At 40.8% G+C, this 21,163-nt stretch overlaps 1 protein-coding gene across 2 annotated transcripts in view; it reads right to left on the reverse strand.

Annotated features, from left to right (window-relative positions):
• Positions 1-11,843: 11,843 nt before the first annotated feature.
• LOC117937804 (matrix metalloproteinase-16-like) overlaps positions 11,844-21,163 on the reverse strand; it is an 82,043-nt gene continuing 72,723 nt past the window's right edge. Inside the window, exons 9-11 of one of the 2 annotated variants that reach the window (XM_034862020.1) lie at positions 19,014-19,164; positions 18,268-18,383; positions 11,844-13,189 (exon numbers count right to left, since the gene is read on the reverse strand). In XM_034862020.1, the coding sequence (XP_034717911.1) occupies positions 12,855-13,189; positions 18,268-18,383; positions 19,014-19,164 (602 nt within the window). In that variant the 3' untranslated portion in view covers positions 11,844-12,854. The remainder of the gene's footprint in view (positions 13,190-18,267; positions 18,384-19,013; positions 19,165-21,163) is intronic. The other variant, XM_034862021.1, reaches the window with a different exon arrangement.

Genomic DNA, 21,163 nt, shown 5'->3' on the forward strand with positions numbered 1-21,163 from the left:
ATGGGAAAACCGGGACAAAAACACAGGGAAGGCCAAACAGGAAAAAATACCCCAACAAAAACCCCAAACCATAACAGGCAGTGAGGGAATAACCGGATTTCGGACTAACTGGTAACTGATTGGCTGCTTTGCACTGCACAAGCTGTTGAAAGAAAAACATGTCATAGACAATGAAGAAAGCCAGACAGGAAAGAAAGAAAATTGCGCGAGTAAAATGAAACAGACCCCCCCCCCCCCCCCCCACCCCCCCCCCGTCTGCCATTGCATGTGTGTGGTAAAGAGGCAGCAATCTGTCCTAGGTTTGGAAAATGACAACAGGGGTTATAATACGTTTGCAGGCATTTGGCGATTGATGCATAGTAATGGCCTCTCTAGCCTCTACATTTTGAAATATCATACATCTTTCTGAAAGGTGGATATCAATCAAAGAGAAAGCTCTCTCACTCCCGCTGGAATCTTGCCACTAAAAAATGAAAACAGTTCATAATGCCTGGGTCAAGAAGTCGGCAGAAAATCTATTGGAGTGAGAAGAAAGGTGGTGATGCAGGAAGTGAGATTTAAAAGTTTTCTGGCAAATCGCCATCGAGTCTCACTTCTTTGAAATGAGCTTGGGATGGAGGACGTTTTCAAGCCCAATTCTTCTTAATCTACAAGGAGACAGGTATCGACTGGTCCTCCGAAGACTGAAAAACACCAACAGCGAGAGAAGAGAGCCTCAAAGACGTTTCAACAAATACTACTCCTCCACAATCTAAACATGTTATTTATAGTTAACCACAGATCCAGCACCTAGAGCTCATATCTGCTTCTCGGGAAAGAGAGAGGGAAAGGGGCACTGCGTGCTGCTGCTGACCAATCAATGGTGTGATTAATAGAGCTAATTTTACCTGGACACTGCGGATCATTACTTCCTGCTCTCCATCGCCTCCTTCCTCCTGTCTATATGGAAGTCAGCTTGGATAATGTGTTTGCTTCACTAATGAGAGTCCCACAGAGAGACAGAGGACGGTGGAGGGTAAAGCCACGGACGACAAGTCTTCTGGGACTGCAGCCTGGCACGTAGAGATGCTATCTGCAGCAGCCGCTGCGGCTCACACAGTCGTGACCTTCTCCGTAGTGTCCACCCCTGACAATGTGTTGACTTGAAATATTACCCTGCATACTTGTCTCTTAACAATATTTCATTACGGGGTTGTAGAGTTGTTGTTTTTTTAAGGCAAGGCAATTTTACTTATGTAGCACATTTCAGCACATGCTACTCAAAGTGCTTTACATAACACATTAAAAAGCAAAGAGCAAAATACAAAAAATTAAAACAAAGATATTAACGAATGTAATACTGTATAAGATGTTTTTTTAAATCATAGTTCAATATAACAATTAATACAAGAATAAAAATCCAAGAGTAAAATTCACAGTTCCGTATTCAAATTTGATATGAAATAAAATGCAAGAATAAAATGTACTGTTCAGTATAAAAATTAAGGAAAAGCAACATCGAAAAGAAAGCTCTTCAGCCTTGGTTTTAAAGAGCTGAGAGTTGGGGCGGACCTGCAGTTCTCTGGGAGTTTGTTCCAGATATGTGGAGAATAGAAACTGAACGCTGCTTCCTCCTGTTTAGTTCTGACTCTGGGACAGAAAGAAAACGTATTTTGATAATCAATCTTTGAGGCACCAGAAGCCAGTGTAAGGACTTCAGACCTGGAGTGATGTGATCCAGTCTCTTGGTCTTAGTGAGGACTAAAGCAGCAGCATTCTGAATCAGCTGTAACTGTCTGATGGATTGTTTAGGGAGACCTGTAAAGACACCGTTACAGTAGTCAAGTCTACTGAAGATGAAAGAGTGGACGAGTTTTTCTAAATCCTGCTGAGACATAAGCCCTCTAACCCTTGATATATTCTTAAGATTATTTTTGGGACATATTGTCCCTTTATTAGATAATGACAGTGGATAGACAGGAAAGGTCAGATAGGGATGGGGGATGACACGCAGTAAAAGGGACCGCTGCAAAGGACTCAGCCTACATGGGGCGCACACTCTCACTCTAATGTATCCAAGTACATTTTCTCAAGTACTGTACTTAATTACACATTTGAAGTACTTGTACTTTACTTAAGTTGATTTTATGCCACTTTCTACTTCTACTCCGCCACATCTCAAACAATTCACTACAATTAAAAGCTTGGGTTACTTTTCCAAAGTAGGATTTTTTGCACGCAAAACACATGTAGTTTATAAAATACAATAGTTTCATATAAATTAAACTGTACAGGTCCAAAAGTCCAGCTGAAATGATTAGCCAAATTAACACAGAACTGTCAATCGTTTCCAGTTTTCTGAAATGTTTAAAAACTTTCTAAGTGCTTTTACTTTCAATGTTTTTAAGTACATTTTCCTGATGCTACTTACATAATTATACTTAAGTAACATTTTCAATGCAGGACTTTTACTTGTAACAGAGTATGTTTGCAGTGTGGTACTAGTACTTTTACTAAAGGATCTGAATACTTCTTCCACCACTGGGACTAAACACTAAATTAAAATGTAGCCTACCTATGTCATTATTAACTTTACTTCAGACAAATTGTTATTGACCTCAAAATATGAATTATGTAAAGAATCACTAAATGTTTACAATAGTTAGTAATCGCCATGGAATTACAGCTCTCACACACAACATTTCTTAAATGATTTCCATCTTCCGTTATTGTTTGTAATAAGAAAAGTTTATTATTTTGTGGATTTTGCAAAATTCAGTATGAGACGTTATGCCGTAAACTGTTTAAATCTGAGCATGCGGGACTCAAATCTGCACTTGACTTTCATCAGGGAGTGACAGTCTTTGTCATTGTTACTGACGTTAAAAGTCTCCTTTAGCATCATATTACACGCGCTTAGTCGTCTCCTTTGACCAAACTCCCTATGCAGAACTTCCCCCTTACATACTACTCACTAAAACCCCGTCTACATGGACACGGACAACCACCGCTCAAATGTCTGTATTTTACGAGTTTGGAGTGAGAACGGCTTGACGCTGTAACTAGCTAGTTAACGTAAGCCCTAGGAATTTGACTTCTTAGCAAATCCTGTAACCTAAATGGAGCGCCACAAAAGACTTTGGACTCTTTAGTGTCTTTCGTTTTTTTTTTATGTGCGTCTGTTTTTGTGTGTCTTGTTGGTGAGCTTGCCACGTTCCTGCTGTTGTGTTTTTGTTGAGTCTCCCCCCCTCCCCTGTCTTTTGTTTGGGGGGGGGTCCTATGATGCTTTTATGTCCCAGTGTATTGTTTGTGAATTGTTTAAATAAAATAAAAAAATATTTTATTCCAAAACCCCCCCAAAAAACCCACCTTTAGCCCCAGAATAAAAGCAGTAACACGCCTTGGCCTAGAGCCCCAGACAGACAAAACTGGGTTAGGTTAGCTAGTTAGCTGGACATGCTAATGTTTGCAGCTTATATTATCTTAGAGCAGACAAGAACATTGTATAATCCCTTACTTACACATTTGTCTTGTGTTTCTTTTGGAGAAAAAAAACCCCACAAAAAACCTTGATACTCCTTATTCATTGGTCTGGATGACTGGAACCCCAATGCACGCTTTACCCTGACAGGTATCCTATGCCTAGGTATGGTTGCTAAGCTACAATTGGAGAATAGCTTTTGTGATTTAGTAAACGGTCAATTAGCAGTGTAATATGCATGCCACTGGAAAACATATACAGAAGCCATTATGAGATACAACCTATTGCCTTAAAAAAAATTGAGAGTTGGTGTTTTTATTATGTTTTTACTCAAGGTTTGGGCTTGTGTAGTACGTACATTCAAAACACCAAAAGCATTGTGGGTCAGATATGGTCAGCATAATCAAAGTCAAGGCTGATTTTGTCTAAAGTCTTGTAAAGTTAGTATTTTGGAAAGTTTGGTCCAAAAGCAGCAACAAGTGAAGTATACCTTGCCTTGAGCTCAGTTTCAGGGTCGTATGTGCACAGGCGTCAGTTTGGTTGGAAATGTGTTGGGTACAATGAAGCATTCTTTTTTTCTTGTCTCTTTCGAGCAGGTCATGTTTAAAAAAGCACTATCCTGTAGCGTACTAATGTAAATGAAGAAAAATGTATACATGTGCATTGTGCAGGTATGTTTAACGTTACCCCCCAATGTTACAGTTGTTGCAGTGTTGTGTTGTGGTCTGCCCTGTGAGGATTGTTTTAGCATTTTATGGCAACTTTCGCTCAAGAATCATGTGTTAAAGACTTTATTTTTTAAACTAAATTAAGCTCGAGGTTTTTGAAAAAAGTGGTGGGTACAAAATGACTCATGAAGATACCTGATAGGTACGCGTACCCAGCACCGCGACTGGAATCGACGCCTATGCGTATGTGTGATGCCCTTCTCTGTGAATTTAGGTTGCATGGCTGCACTGTTTGAAATTAGAATACAAACAAGGAACTTCCTGGGGCTGTGTTTCTCAATACGACCCCTACAAAATATAAACTTATGACCCGAGCAGAAAAAGAGAGAAAACATAGGCCCAGGGGGGCTTGTCCAATGGATGTGTGAGGCTGATGACATTAGTCCGCTGAGTGTGAGCTCTGTGACTCCATTACATATCCATTACAACTACTGGATTGTGTCCTTTCATGAAGAGTCTAGTACTTTTTCTGGATCTAAATCACTACATTAAAGAGTCAGTTCAATATAAAAAACAAACACACTTTAACTGCATCTTTAGTGGTATCTATCTAGCAAAGAACATTCTTTGTACATTAACACTTGAATTGATGAAGGCACCACATAAATGCAATGAAGGGGAAAGGACTTTTCTTTAAGGTAGGCTACATTTAAAAATATTTTTTTGTCATTAAAGGTCCCATGACATGGTGCTCTTTGGATGCTTTTATATAGACCTTAGTGGTCCCCTAATACCACATTTGAAGTCTCTTTCCCAAAATTCAGCCAGTCCCACAATGAGCTTCCCTTAGTATGTGCCATTTCTGAGTCTGTAGCTTTTGAGGAGGAGAGAGGGGACCTCATATGACCTCATAAAGGGCAAGATTCCGGATTGGCCCATCTGAGCTTTCATTTTCTCGAAGGCAGAGCAGGATACCCAGGGCTCGGTTTACACCTATTGCCATTTCAAGCCACTGCCATTTCAAGCCACAATAGGCAGGCTGGGGGAACGCATATTAATGTTAAAGAACCTAATATAGTGAAATGTCCATGCCATGGGACCTTTAAGTTGGTTTAAAAGTGCAAGGCAAGAGATTTGTATACCAAATACATTTCAAAGATTTTTTTTGTTTTTACAAAATACACCTATCACATGTTGTAAAAAATGAGATTTCCATTTCTTTTTTGATTATAAAGCACTTTGCGATGGTACATAATTTCTGTAAACGTATTAAAACTCTCAATTCAAAGAGAAATGCAAATACAGAGCCGTTAGAGTCATTCCTCGACTGCAATGACGGTGCAGAGACTCTGAGGGCGCAGATTTGGAAAACCCGGAATCACTGACCAATTAGGGCAGAGTGGGCTTGTTCTCTTGGATGTTGGCTTAAAGAGACAGGCGCTAAAACGACAAAGGGTGAATACAGGTATAATCAGACAGAGAAAAATTATGTTTTTTGAACATTAAAACATGTAAACATGTTCTAGCAGAAACCCAAAATACAAGTATGAACTTGAAAATGAGCATGAAACGGGATCTTTAATAATTAATAGTAATAGTCAAAGTTTCGTTACTTTATTATGAGTTGTTGAGACTACTTAATACAATATTTACTGGAGCAGAAGTTTCCAGACTCTTAGCATGAGCAATGTACACAGCTCCAAGCTCACCAGTCTGATTTTAGGTTGTGCCATTTTGTGCCCTCAGTACCATTGAACCAAATGCTTACTAGGAGGGATAGCAAATGGACGCTACAGGGAGCGAGAAGAAAACAATTTCATTACTTCATTTAGGTCTGTTCTGTATTAAACCCTCTCTTTCTTTGTGTCTCAGTCCATCAGCCCCATACCCCAGAAGTTAATGATGTGAACATAGCACACAAAACAGCAGTGCCGGAGACAGCTGGAGACTCAGTCAAAACATGGTGGGAAACCTAAATAAAATGTCAGCAATGAGACCAAAAAAAGAAGTATAAGAAACTTATACTGTTACAACAATGCAGAAATACTTTCAACAAAAGCATAATGTCTCATTTGAGTGTTCTGGAATGTACAACATGCCCGCGGTATGTTTTCATATGCATGTAGGTGTTTTTCCAAGTAGATTTCAGGGGGAAGGTGCATGGCCAAAAAAACATTCGGAACCAGTGAGGAGAATGATAGAAATTGGAAACAGATTAGGAGCCCATCTGGTCCGAGCAGCTTGTTTAAAGCCAGCAGACATAGAAATGGGTATTTCTTTGTAGATACAGAGCTGAGTTTATTGCAGCAGAGAGGTGTCATTGATTTGTACCTTCAGTATTATTCTACATGGTGCTGTGTTAGAAACGTAAGCATTTCATCTTCCATCTGAATTCTCCTGTCCTTACAGAGGTGCTTTATTGCTGCAGATATATGAAGACGGTCTATTCTGTGGTATGAGGAGAAAGGCTCTCTGCATCTGAATGGACCTGAGGGTGATTGGACGATGGCTTTCATCTGTAACACTGCACACGGTGACAGTAACTATTCTATTTCTCTACAAAAAAAGAAATAAAAAATCATTGCACGGCTCCGTTCACCTCTTTGAAGGAATGATAAAGGATTCCTGAACAGACGTGGTAGGAATGACATGAAAGGCTGACATCTGATCAAGCTGTGAATGAAAAAAAATTGGAAAGTAAAGTTAACACAAACAAAAAATACATTTTAGGTATGGCTCTTCTTGATATTCAAATAGAAAAGTTTAAGAAAAGTGTATCTAAATAAATTCTTTCCATGTCAAACCGTCATGTCAGGACAAAGGGAGCTTGGCTGTATTCTTGCAGGGAATGGCAGCGGGTCACGACAGCGCATGCATGAACATGGGTATGAACAAGACAAGGATGCATGGCAACATCTTTTCAAATGTATATATTGATCGACAGAGCGGAGCTTCCAAAGGCAGACTACAACAGAAAAATGATGCAGAGACATTCAGTGGGGAAATGGAATAGAAATAATTGACATTTGTTTGAAATGGGTGTCATCAAAAATGCCTTTGCAAACATGATTGCATGACCAGGCAAGACAATTAACCGCTCACTAGGCTTTATATGTAATTCATAAAGATAACGGTGTTAGTGGTGTTTTCCACTTAAAATTCACAGTTATTTAAAACAAACAATAACCTTGATCTTGGATAAAAGTAAACAAAAGCAGGCTTCTCATTTCTGGCAAGTGACTGTCCATTTTGTTGGCTGAAATACATAACTTTTGCTAGTGGATTTGATAAGCTAGCTAGCTAAATAAGCTACCGGCAGCTCTGTAAAATGGTTGTAAAAGCAGTTTTTAATGTTTGCACTTGACTTGTTTTGAAGACATGGAAATATAGAGAAACAGCATTGTTCTTGTATTGCAATGTAGGCTACAGCTAGTTAGTCCTAGTATAATATGAAAAAATGTAAGATTCAAATTATTTCTTTCCAAGACAATGCTCTTTAGCTGGTTAGCCAACATTATTGAGCAAGACAGATTTATGCATTCACTTTTAATATTACAAGAGGCGTTGAGGAATTGGGACTAGCTGTTTGGTGAACGTAATGTAATTTTAGAAAACAAGCTAGGCTAGTGGCTTAGAGCAGCACAGAGATGCTAATGTTAGCCTAACGTCCACTGTGGCTTCCAAGGAGAGGAAATATGATCTGCTAGTTGTGAATTTACGTAAGCTAATTAGTTAAGGATGTGCTACTTGCTAGTGTAAATCTCCATTACCAATGTTAGCTAGTTGGCCGGACATACCAATGTTTTTAGCTTATGTTAGCGCCGACATGGTTCATTCCTTACAGTTTAGCTCTTGTGATTGTGTTTTTGAAAAGGCAAAATAAAAAAAACTGCGCGCCTGGTTACAGTTGCTAAGACTGGACAGTCAGGGGAAGGGTTTAGCAGTCGACTTTGACAACATGTGAGCTAAAAATGAGGTACTGTGATGTGACACACATACAGTACACACATTAAATATCATCAAACTATCCAGGAAACACAATAGAATGTAGCAAGTGGAGATGCAAAGAATGTTATCTCAGAATATGGATGATCCACTGGCCTTCCTGCATCAAAAGACAGTACAAGTGAACAGCCATTAATCTATTTGTGTGTTTCCTTTACTCTATATGTTTTAACTTTTTTCATCTGGGCCGAAGCAAAAGCTTGACCCCTGTGGACCTTCAGCAAGCTCCTTTTAGCTGCTTCACTGTGCCAGCCTTAGGATATGGGGGCCATTAAGCAGTGTACTGTAAGGACCTTGGTTGAATGAAAATGTATTACTTTGGTTGCCGTTGTAATCACTCCAGTTTTGAGCCAATGACAGCAGGAGGAGGAGGGCTGACAAAAATAGCACCGTAGAAAAACAGCCCTGGCCAGTGTAGGTCAGTTTAGCACCAATATTTTAGCCTGGCAGTCACAAAAGAGGCTGCTGGGCGAACATAGGGTTTGTCCAAGCTCCAGTTGTAAGGTTGCTTGCAAAACACACACACACACACACACACACACACACACAAAGCATGCACAGATGTCAAGATGAAGAAAGAGATTTACTTATTGTAAGCCAGACAGAGACCGAGACACAGATACACCGAGGCTGGGGTTTGTGGACCAACGTATTACTTCTTTAACACCCACACTGCACTCCGCTCAGAGCACCCCGATACACAAATAGAAATTAAGGAAAGAGTGCTGACTGCTGCAAGATTGGTACATACAGTACACAGAGAACATAAGTGAGAACACAAATAGACAAATGGACACACTCAGTGTGTATTTACAGGGATGGAGAAAGAATAGACAATGAGTAGGAGCCTCGGGAAAAAGCACCGATCTAAACATAGCTGAGCATATAATGCCTTTGTCCAAAAGCAGAGAGGCAATTTCACCACTGAACAGTCCTGTGATGAAAACCAATGAAGTGTTATCCCTATGAGTGTAATATCATCACACACACACACACACACACACACAAACACACACACACACACACACACACACACACACACACACACACAGTGACTGCAGTTGGTAAACTGGCTTAACCTCACCTTCTTTGTTGTAAGTAACTGAATGTTAAATGTGTCCCAGTAAAGCTAAAAATGTTTTATATCTATGACCAGAATAAACAGTAGCAGGCCGTAGACAACTCCCTTTTTCACATTTAATCGGCAGTAAATGCAAGCACTGAACCGCTGGGATTGTACATCTTAAGCACAGATTTGTATAATTTCACCCAAAAATATACTGTAGCAGTTCTGGGAACTGAAGACAACAGGACTGCTGAGCTCCCAGGTCCAGATCAAAACATATATTTTTTTTGAATGAAATGCTACTTTTGTATTTTTCTTTCCTACTGCTGGTGGAGTTGGGAGGTTAGAGTTCACTGTAGTTGAAGCCAATATCCTTATGCACCATAGGTCGGCCCTCTATCTCCAGCCAGGTTTCAAGTGGCTTATAGTCCAACTAAGATCACATACCCCCCCCACCCCCCCCCAACACCTTTTTTCAGTTCAAAAATAAAGTCAACATGTGTTTTGAAATGTGTTGTTAAAACCAAATGTGTCTTAGTAAATGGAAGAAAAAACGTTGTTGGGAAAATGGCAGCCGGCTGGAGAGGTGTCTGCGTTTGATCGACAGCGGCTGGCAGGCTGAGTCCCGGGAGGAGAATGAGACACAAAGAAAACTAAGTTGTGTTGGAGACTACATGTCACATGTCATGGACAGACACCAGTGTTGTTAGTGGTGTTGAAGTGTAAGGGCCACACCAGCACCTAACCAGATCCAAGTGAATTAGCTTCTTTGCCTGCAAAATGACGTTAGCAGTCCCCTGGTCAATGCACGGCTCCAGGGTCTGTTGGTTGGTCCACCACTTTCCAGAGGGTTAGGACTGAAATATCACAACAATTATTGGATGGCTTCCCATGCAATTTTGTCCAGCTAGCCATCGTGCCCAGTCAATATAACCTGATAACTTTGGTGATCCCCTGACTTTAAAGGCTCTGGACACCCACACAGGGGTCTCCAGTTAATCTGGCTGATTAGACCTCTTCCCAGGACTCTGTGGGTGATTTTAGATTAACTGATTGACAGCTTCCTGTTAGGGCAGGAAAACTGACATTTTGATTTGTACCCACCAAAGCTCCGGCCCACCTTCAACCTGAGCAGAGGTCTAATCACACAGAATAACTGAAATCCCCTGTGTGGGTGTGTTCAGAGGCTTTAACTCCAGCGGCATCGTCAGGTAAAATTTGTTTAACACTTCCCATCAATCTTAGCTGTACTTTGTTTAGTGCTAATAAGCAAGTGTTATCATGCTTACATGCTAAGCTAAGATGGTAAACATTACACCTACTAAACATCAGTATGTTAGCATTGTCATTGTGTGCATGCTAACATGAGCATCTAAGCTGGACTAAGGCACATCACATTATGGCTGTTCACTCCAGAAGAATTAGCCATTAGATCAACTGGCTGGTACAAATACACGCTTGACATCGGGCGTTATTTTTTAAACCAACCAATACCCCACTGCTGTAGTGTGTACATCGCGACAACAAGAGTTAGAGAAACACAAGCAGTCAGCCAAATCAGATGTAAGGAACACATATGTACAAACAGCATGGACCCGCACTGAACACACACACTCTACACGCAGGTTAAAAGATGAGCAGAGAGTTTGAAGGCAGCTCTTAATCATATATTGATTAATTTATTCATTCTGTCAGGACACGTTTCCCCGTTGTCCCAAAGTCTTACACAAGAAGTCATTGTGAGATGTCCAATTGGTTTTGACCAGAAAACAGAAAAGAAAGAAAAATCTGTATGTGGTCGTGAAAACAGACACACACATTCAAAGACAGCTCGCCATGACAGCGAGGACACTACATGTTTGCTGAAGCCAATTTAATTTTCCAATTACCCACCAGATTTCCCAAAGAGTTCCCAAATGTACTGTACCACTGGAATTTTGTTTTCTTCTTAGATTTAATTGTACCTGGAGGTAAGGATTGGGGGAATTGGGGGACACTTAAAATAAACAAAAATAAATGCAAACAGTATTTTCAAGAGAAAACTTCCTCCTCAGCTTCTGAGGGGTTTTGAAGCCACGTTGAGCAGAACAGGTTGGATGTTCAGAAAAGTCTCGCATGCACGTTGACACAGGCACTGATCTTGACTTGGTGTCTCACATAGTGGGTCCTTAGTCAGGAGACAAGAGCATTCTGGGAACTGTGAGCTCTCTCATACAAGGCAGTCAACAGGATTCATTAAAAACAGAAGAAAAGAAAAGAAAAGGTCTGTCCATTCACAAATAACCATACAGAATGACCTTTTGGGATGCACACTTCTTTAAACCGGGGCGGGATATTGGCCAAGACAAAAACATTGAATCCAGTAACAAGCTCTCAAGCTCATACTGTCTGATTTCTGTCATATGGAAATGATAAAAAAGTAACAGTAACAAATATCAATAATAATAAAAAAAATAGTGGCTTTACTCCAGAACCTTCCGACATCTGTTTACGATACAATACATTACTCTCAATACAGGCTGACCCTAGTTTATATTCTGTCCAAAATGGCTCAGCAAGCCAGTGCTGAGAATTCTGGGTAACATAATAAAAACCATAAAATACCAATCACAAGAAGCTCTCAATGAGCTTCTTTCACAAACAAACAAACAAACAAACAAAAACAAAAGCGGTATACAAATAAAAAAGAAGAGTAAAACAACTCCAAGAACAGCAAAACCAAGCACAAGTAGTATGATGTATATTTAAGGCGAGTTAAAAAATATTGCAGAATAATTTGGCCCCTGTGTCTCAAACAGACTGCCACAACAGTCAGAGCTCCCCGACTCTTAATTGCTTCAAAGATCCAGGGAAAGGAAGGAAGGATGAACTGAAACGGAGAGAGAGAGAAAAAAAAAAAAAAAGAGATCCTCTTTGGAGAGAAATTGATTTTATTTGGTTTCGTTTGGTCTCTTCCTCAGGAGCGTGTTAAAGGGAACAGTGAGGACCCAAAAGAATAATAAAAAAGAAAAAGAAAACTAGAAATAAAAAAGGAAGAAAATACAGGAAAGGGATTGACGATTGGTAATGTGATTAACTCGTGTTGATCTTTTTAAGCGCAGTATGAAGCGGGCGGGCACCAAGATCAGAAAATATAAAAGTGTTTTTTTTTTTATCACCAACCTGATATGACAGATGACAATGCAGTGCCCCGTGGGGAGAGTGTGTCCCCGTGAAAGTCCTCTTTCTAGATAAGAGCAGTCTGGCAATGAAATAAAAGTGGAATGGGATAGGAAGTCAAGTTTCTGAGATACAAAGTGATGCCGACCCTCTTTATTTTTTTATATTTTTAACTGGGACTGAATGTCATATCAGGCAGAGATCCCACAAACGGTCCCTCTGCTCCCCTGTTTGTTAAAAAGGCTGAGGATTAGCAGAGTCCATTTTTTCGTCCCGGGGCCACCTTGTGTGTGGGGGGCCGCCGACAGGCTGTCCGGTAGTTACTGCGGGTCTGAGCGAAGGTATCAGATCGCCCAAAAAGAGGAGGCGTGGCTGTGTCTTTTCACTAAAGATGTCCAAAAGTCCACTGTCCTCCTCTATAAAAGTGGGGGCTGTCATCCTGTTTTGTTTTTTTTACCTGTTTCATGCTCTCTTTTCATGTCCTCTCTCTGATCTTTCAGACCCATTCCTGCATGGAGCGTTTGCAGTACAGTATGTGGCGTGGCGTACCCTTCCTCTTGAACTGCACCACAGTGTAGACCAGCACCAGCAGGCACAGCGCCAGCACGCAGGGGATGACGATGGCGATGGCCTTCACCGTGTTCGCCTCGTTGTCCAGCTCGATCACCACCTCCGAGTTGCCGTCATCGGCTGGCGGCCGGCCGGGGTCGATGGGCGTCAGGTCGCAGCCCATGAAGTCCTTTAGGATGGAGCGCGGGTAGCCCGGCTCCACGCGAAGCAACTGGTTATTGAACTTCCAGTACTCCTTGCCCTTGTAGAAGTAGGTGAAACCTGAGGGAAGGAAACAGAAGAAACACTGTTATCTGAAGGTCATTAACACCTGGCTGAAAGGCAGCGTTTGACCTCCGACCATACCCAACTGTGATGTCACTGTGCACTAGGGCTGGCGATATAGAGATAATCAAATGTCACCTCAATGTCGATATTGCGATGATATTGTATGGTTGACTATTGGTGCTTTAGATAAATGTTATTTACACAATGTGATGTTTGATAAAGGTAAATAATAGAAGAGCTAGAACAATCTGATGAGTTTAGAAAATTACATTACTTTACTTTAGAAAAGTCATCAAATAAATGCAGTAAATAATACAAAGAGTATCATACAATAGTACCTCAAAATTGTACTTGGGAAGAGTATTTGAGTAAATAAACAATGTATATTTTTTTCATTTTATTTGTTAGGGACCATGCACAATTTTAACATAAACCTTTCTATTTGATGCATTGCACCACAGTTAGCCTTCGGCTAATTTACATCGGCAGACCCTTGGAAGTAAAAGTACTTAATATTACATTCCACCACTGATCTTTGTGTTGGAGCCATTTTGGTTGTTTGGTTTGCCACAACACAATTCAATTATTTCTGATAAACAACTTAAAACATAGTAAAATGACTGTGTGCTTTTGGTTGCTCATGCAGCATGTCTGCCAAACAGGGCAAAGTTTAGCTCAATTTTAATTCAGGGTAAGCATGTTTTTTCTAATTAAAGTAGGGCTGCTCGAATTATTTTGGTCAATAATATTGGCTACTTGTTGACTTTTGAAAAGATGTTGCAATTATTGAACTTCACAAAAACCAAACAGTTGAACAAATCAACAGTGAAAAGACCTTGAACTGTGAAATTTCCCTTAAAGGGTAACTACCGTTTTTTTTAGGTTTCTGACAACATTATGGAAAGGATCCTTTGACCTTTAAAACCTCTTTGAGACCTTTCTGTTTAACCAGAAACTGCTCTGAAGTCTATTTATTTTAGAGTTGGAGTGGTTGGGCAAGTGGAAAGTAAATACTATTTATTTAAATGGATTTATGAATGTACGTTAGCAACAGTAGTCTAATTCACGAGGGTACTATTTTATGTGTGAGCTAATTTTATCTATTCATGTGGGCTGCAAGAGTTATGTTTCCGTTTATTGAATGTGGAATGTACTTTAAACTCAGTGATGGTATATTACTATTATTACATTATTACATTATTACTTTATTACATTACCCTCTGTTGAAGGAAAACGTGCCACTGTACTGTCCTTATGCAGATCACAAACATCGGATTGAGTCTAGACGGCATAGACGGAACTGTAGTTGAAGTGGATGTGGGTCAAGTTAATATACTGCCCATACCGGCAGGTGGCAGCATGTAATACTGTCTATTTACCGAGGGTATGACTGATCGTTTGTATGTTAAAGGTCCCATGACATGGTGCTCTTTGGATTCTTTTATACAGACGTTAGTGGCCCCCTAATACTATATCTGAACTCTCTTTTTCAAAATCAAGCCTTGGTGCAGAATAACAGCCACTAGATGAGTCCCACAATGAGCTTTTCTTAGTATTTGCCATTTCTGAGTCTGTAGCATGTGAGAAGGAGGGGGCGGGCAAGGTGGAGGCTGGGGGTGTGGCCTTGACCAACTGCCACTTTGCTAATTTGAAAGCCATGATGTCTCTCTCTCATTGGTGGGCCAAATTCTCTAGGTGGGCAAAGCAGAGAAAGGGAAAGTAATCTTGCCCCTTATGACCTCATAAGGAGCAAGATTCCAGATTAGCCCATTTGAGCTTTCATTTTCTCAAAGGTAGAGCAGGATACCCAGGGCTCGGTTTACACCTATCGCCACTTCTAGCCACTGGGGGACCATAGGCAGGCTGGGAGAACTCATATTGCGGTTAAAAACCTCATAAAGTGACATTTTCATGCCACGGGACCTTTAACTGCCCATACTAGTAGAAAGAGATACAGTAAAATAAAAAGTGCTTACCCCTCCTCCCCCCAACGACGATATCAGCATCAACCGCAGTGTCTTACTGTAAACATTGTCAACTGCCAATTTAGGGGACATTGCCCAAGCGTACAAAATAATTGTTTTTCCCAAATTCTTAGGTTTTGTGATCGTTCGTAATCACGATTAAAAATGTAAATAATTGCACAGCCCTAAATTAAAGCATTGAACAAACTTTGCTGTCTAAAAGTTCCTGTGGGCCATTGTCACAAGGTCACACAAATTCATAAGACTACTTACACAGTGAGTCAGTGTTCATGTTTTGATTCCCTCCACTTGATTAATAAAAACACTTTCCTCTGTGTCTGGAGCAATGAAAATGGTGACAGAAGCTAAAAGATATTTTTCAAACACATATTACACCCATTCCATTTTGACAGTGAATAAATTGTAATACAACAATTAACAAGTTAAAAAAAAAGGATTTTTTGTCTTAATATGACAATTTCCATGTGCCTTATGTGAAAATGCAGTGACTGATAATATGTCCGTCTGGGTTGATACAATACATTGCTGCCTTCAGCAGGTTCCCAAACACTTTTTGGGAAAATATGTTCCGTGTAAAACTGAGCAAGACAGCCTGGCTTGTTTTTCGAGCTCTCCTCTTCCTCGCTGGCCCCATTAACACTTTGTTTCTGGAGATTTATAATTCATGCATTCTGTTCTCGGGAAGAAATATGGGAGGAAATGCTCTAAAATTCCAGTCTGATGGCGAGATGGCTATTGTAAATGCCAGCACTTCTTCTTAAATGACTTGTTGGGTGAAGATGGTTCTGGTGAGGATGCGAAGTTGCGCAGGACAAAGCTTTAAAAGATTCATCTTGGGAGGGGAGGACACAGTGCGCAAAGGAAAAGGAAGAGCTCATAAACTCGTTGAATCTGTGTAGTCCCTTTGCATATGTCCTCTTTTCTAAGTTTGTGGACCAAGAACGTTTTTTTTAGTGTTTAGAAGGTAACTGTAACCCAATGTGTTTGCAATTTTTATTTAATACGTTTTCTATATCTGCAAAAAGGTTTTTAGAAAAGTCCAAGGACATCTGAAAGCAACAACCTCAATTCAAATTCCTATCTACATATTTTTTTATATTTTTGGTGTTCATGCCTATACATCGGGAATCTTATAACTCATTCATACAAAGACCATGTTGGGGAAAACCAGCTTTCTTGCCGAGAGAAGATGGAGAAGGGAAGCGATTAGCTCAGCCAAATAATTAGCTTAGCCAAATAATTAAGACTGAAAGCTGGAGGAAATACTTAGCTTGGCTCTGTCCACAGAAAGCTCTCAAATTACCACATTGTATGTCTTATGTTGGGTCTGTTATGGGGATTTGCGTGCTATAACTATTTTACTGCTTCAAAAAAGAGAAAAGAGCGACAAGCACTTGAAGTATTGAAGTCAGAATATCTACTCTATATAACATCCTCTAAAACCACAAATTGTTTTTACATTGCTGTTGTGTAGAGATCCAAAGAGATACAAATTGTCAATCAGTGAGCTTTAGATCTGCAGGCGGGCTCCTTTTTTTTTTTTAAATGTGGAGTGGTGCAGGCTAGCTGTTTTCCCCTGCTCCCACTCTTTATGCCAGCCCAAGCTTTGTACTTAGCGTACAGATCATAGACTGTAAAAAAAGATATATACAGTCATTGGTATAAACATAAGAGTGGTATCAATCTTCTTATCCATCTTTTGACGAGGAAGAATAGCTTAATATTTACATAAAATATCAAATTATTCCTTTTAATGTAAAACATGCACAGGACTTCCTTTCATGAAGAGTCCCAGCCTGGTCCGTAAAACCAGACCAGTTACAGCCTGAGTAACATGCGGTTGTGCAGGCAATGTAACACACACCAATCTACACACACCGTTCAGTCTCTCATTTAGAGTTCAGCCCGAGTAATGTGTTTAGCTGAAGAAATGTAACCACTCTTGGGATTTTTTTTTTCCTCTTTCCAATCTGGCACCAGCTTCTGCTACACTTTTCTCCTACATTTAACACAAATGAAGTGAAAAAAGAAGTAATTTAGAGACTGAGAAATCCAGATGAAGCAACAGATAGATGGGCTTCCTATGGACGACCACCTATTACTGTGACTAGTGGGATTATTAAGGGAGGGAGAGAGAGGGGATGGAGGATGAGAGTTGAGGCGGCCTGAGCCATTCTGGGTTAGAGCTAGGTCAACATCGCCCTGGGGCCCTAGTCTGAAACGGGTTGCCTAACACACACTATCTCCGGCTGCAGCAGTAGACTCAATTAATGCCTGCTTATCTGGGTCAATGTTATGAGCGTGCCATTTGACACACTGTCTGCAAACAGTTACTGTGCCAAATAAAAGCAGGCCGACACAAATACCGGCCGAAATACACGTGATGCACACAAACAGCCATCAGCTCCTGGATATCAATCCACCCTTCATGCTCCGACTGATGCCCGCTCCACCTGGCCTGACCGGCAGACACGCCCGGCTACAGATCTGGCAGCAGATCCAAGGAACAGATGGCCAGAGCGTTCAGCACCACCTGCCCTGTTTTTTCCAACCCATGTGATGCCAGGACCAGGCCTTGAAACCCACCTGGCATCATACATGCAACGGGGAAAGCTTTTTTCCCTCTTCACACTATCTTACTAGCCTATGGGTGGGATCTTTGAGAGTCATAAATCCCGCCTCCTCACCCTCTGCCAGGGCCAACAGGCTTAAACCGGAATGAGCGCCCAGCGGTGGTCTTGTCCTTTCTGGTTTCCACAATCCTGCTCCAACTGGGTTCCATGGCACACTGAGCAAGATATGCCGATGATGGAACATTCAGCTTGTGAAACAATTCAAAACTGACCTCTTTTTATCTTTCATTTGCTATACACAAACACTCTTTCAGTTGGTTTCCCCTGATATTGCATGTATGGAAGTGTGCCACCCACTAAAACTCAGTATAATAACTGGGGCAAATTTCAATCAATGCCACCCTGGTTTACCTCCAGCACAGCGTGTGCCAGGGACCAGCTGAAATCAATGCTGCCTGGCACATGATGCGTACTGTTATTGCCAAATCAGAGTATCGGGCAGGACAACGCGTACCATTGGCTTTGTCGACGAAGGCCCCCTGTGGCGAATCAGGCACACCTCTCCACACTGTGACGGGCTTGGGGTAGCCGGGGTCCATGGTTCTCATTTCCTCATTGTAACGCCAGTACCTAAACAGGAACAAAGGATGAGCAGCAGCAAGACAAAGCAGATCCTGTACGTCTAGGAATGCAGGGACAACTACGTTAACAGATGGTGCGTTATTTCATATCTTATATTTTAATACCACGTCTGAATATCTCTGTCTAGGCTGTTTTCACTTTGACCATTTAAAAAAACAATCTGTCTTTCACCAGTCCCCCAACTGTATGGAAGTGAAATACTAAATTGTCAATCATATGCAAAGACCTTTAAGCCACCAGACATGTTACACCTCCACAACCATCATAAAAACAAAAAAATAAGGGAATATCTTTTTTGTTTTAGATTTTGTTTTTGGGGGGCTTTTTGCCTACTAATTAATAGGACATCTGTAAACAGGAAAGGGGAGGGGAGAGGAGAAAGAGTGGGAACAATGCACAGCAAAGGGCTGCAGGTTAGAATTGAGTCCTGTCCGCTGCGGTAAGTACTGAGCCTTGGTACACAGGGCGCACGCTCAACCAGGGGAGCTACCAGGGCCCCTTGTGAGGGAATATCTTTTGGAAGAATGGGATTCATCCCGTCCACCAGAGCTGCAGTTTTCAACTTTCGAGGCTTCCTTATTGTTTGTGAAAACAGGTTCTTCCTTCATCTGCGCCCACCTGTCCCCTTTAAAGAAGTAGGTCTTGGCCACATCCTCCCACCACACAGCCGTCTCGATGCTCTGGGCCGGCATGCCGTGGCCAAACTGGCTGATGTCCTTGGGGTATCCGGACTGCAACACCGTGTCCTTAAACACCCAGAACTGCTTCCCTGCACATCAAGAAAGAGAGGGAAAAATAAATTACAAAAAGGAGGACAAGTAACAGCTGGGATTACCCTCCAGGAGCAACACAGGAGAAGGGCAGATTTAGAAGGACAGATACAAGCCTTGTAACAAATGGCAGGCAATAACCTGTTGCCTTGTATTACTGTATTTGATGTTGATGCCTCCTTAATTTAAAATAGGACACAGAGATGATGACAAGTTCTCCCTGCCCTTGCTTGGAGGAACTCTGGGAACTTTTCAGCGCTGGCAAACTGAGCCGGTAACTGCTCAGCTGAGATATAAAAAAAAGACACAGCTACGCCCCTTGCGTCGCGAAGCAATGAATATTGGTAACCAAAGAGTCACAGTAAAACATTTTTTTTTTTAAGTTTACGAGCCACAAGAAGCCAAACAAATATCTGGGGTCTCATTTATAAATGTGGCATACGTACAAAACTGGGCTGAAAACCTGCATACGGCACTTCCGAAGCAAATGTTGTGATTTGTAAAAAACAAACAAACTTGAAGGCAGAATGTGTGGTCCTCGACACAAACTCTGACCCATGTGTACGCACATTTGAGAGCCCATAGGGAATTGGTGACGCAGATGGTGAAGTGGTGAACTGATGTCAGACTGAACAAAGTACACGTTACTCGTAATATTAGATTGTAAGTATTGATGCCTCGCACGCGTTTTTTCTCTCCATATCATCCACGTTATCATGAAGAGAAATCCAACAGTGTTATTTGCGCTTGTACTTAGTGATTATTGTTCCATAAACACTTTGTAAAATCCTACTCAAATCTTAAATCAAAATTTGTTCTTGATAGTTCTGTTAAAGCTTATCATATAGATCTGGTATATATTGAAGCTGTCCCACACTTTAAGTAAGGATCCTACACACAGTTTTAGAAATGAGCTCCCTGAACTTTAGGATGTTTCTGGGAGGACTGCAATAATGTTGCTGACTAATCAAATAAAAACATGTAATATGCTCTATGTTTTTAATTATATTCAATTTTGTGAGTTTTTTTGTCTGTGTGTCCGTCTTCTCTTTTCTCTTAGACCCTCCTTCCTGTGCAGTAATTAGGTCAAACAGCATGTTTTTGACACAGTGTGACCCCAGGAAGTTCTTTTCTCCTTCATTGGTGGAGGGTGCACCAGAAGGAAGTGGGCGGGGGGTGAGCGGAAAAGTAGTGTGGCACAGGACAAAGAAAAGAGAAAAAGTTGGAATGACAAAAGTTAGAGAGGGGGGGGAACAAAGAATATCAAATATAATAATTTTTTCCTGACTAATGTCACACACTACGGTATTTTGTTTTATCAAACCCCTTTCCTACAATTTCATTTAATTAATCATGGGAAGCCTAAGGCTGTCAACATTCAATAGTCCATGCAGGGGAAACTCATCACAGACTATGAAAATGAGAATATCTGTAAAATACTTTTCTACTTAGTTTTATTAAAAAATAAAAAATTGTCTCTCTCAGTGATCTAAAACCCTCAGGTAAAGATGTTTTGTTGGAGTAAAGATGAAAACTAAACAGAGAAAACAAAAGGCTAAAAAAAGGAAGGAAAAATAGGAATGGTGTGTATGTTTTTGCTAAACCAACTTTTTAATATTAATATTATTTCTCTACTTGAATGGTAGATGAACCTGACAGACTATGAGGGACCTTAACTTTAAGATGACCTGCACAATTTTCTTTAACAAATATCGGAAAGGGTTGTGAAAAAAGCAGACATGATCCCAGCACTCATTCTTCTGTTTTTTTTATAAAGGCTACACGTCTGACATCTAGCCTTCAAGAAGTGTTCACACTATACAGTTGAGCTAAAGGAGGGAGATTTATTGATGGAAAGTAGAAACGCTAGTGGGGAAGGACAGACCTGCAGTGGCCTCTTTTTGGAAAGGAAATTCCTGTCTTTTCCCTTCTTTCTGTTACAGTGCTCCACTCATTCAGAGTCCCACTTCCTCTGACACACACACACACACACACACA

This window comes from Etheostoma cragini, chromosome 22 (assembly GCF_013103735.1).
Source record: "Etheostoma cragini isolate CJK2018 chromosome 22, CSU_Ecrag_1.0, whole genome shotgun sequence".
NCBI classification, from domain to species: domain Eukaryota; kingdom Metazoa; phylum Chordata; class Actinopteri; order Perciformes; family Percidae; genus Etheostoma; species Etheostoma cragini.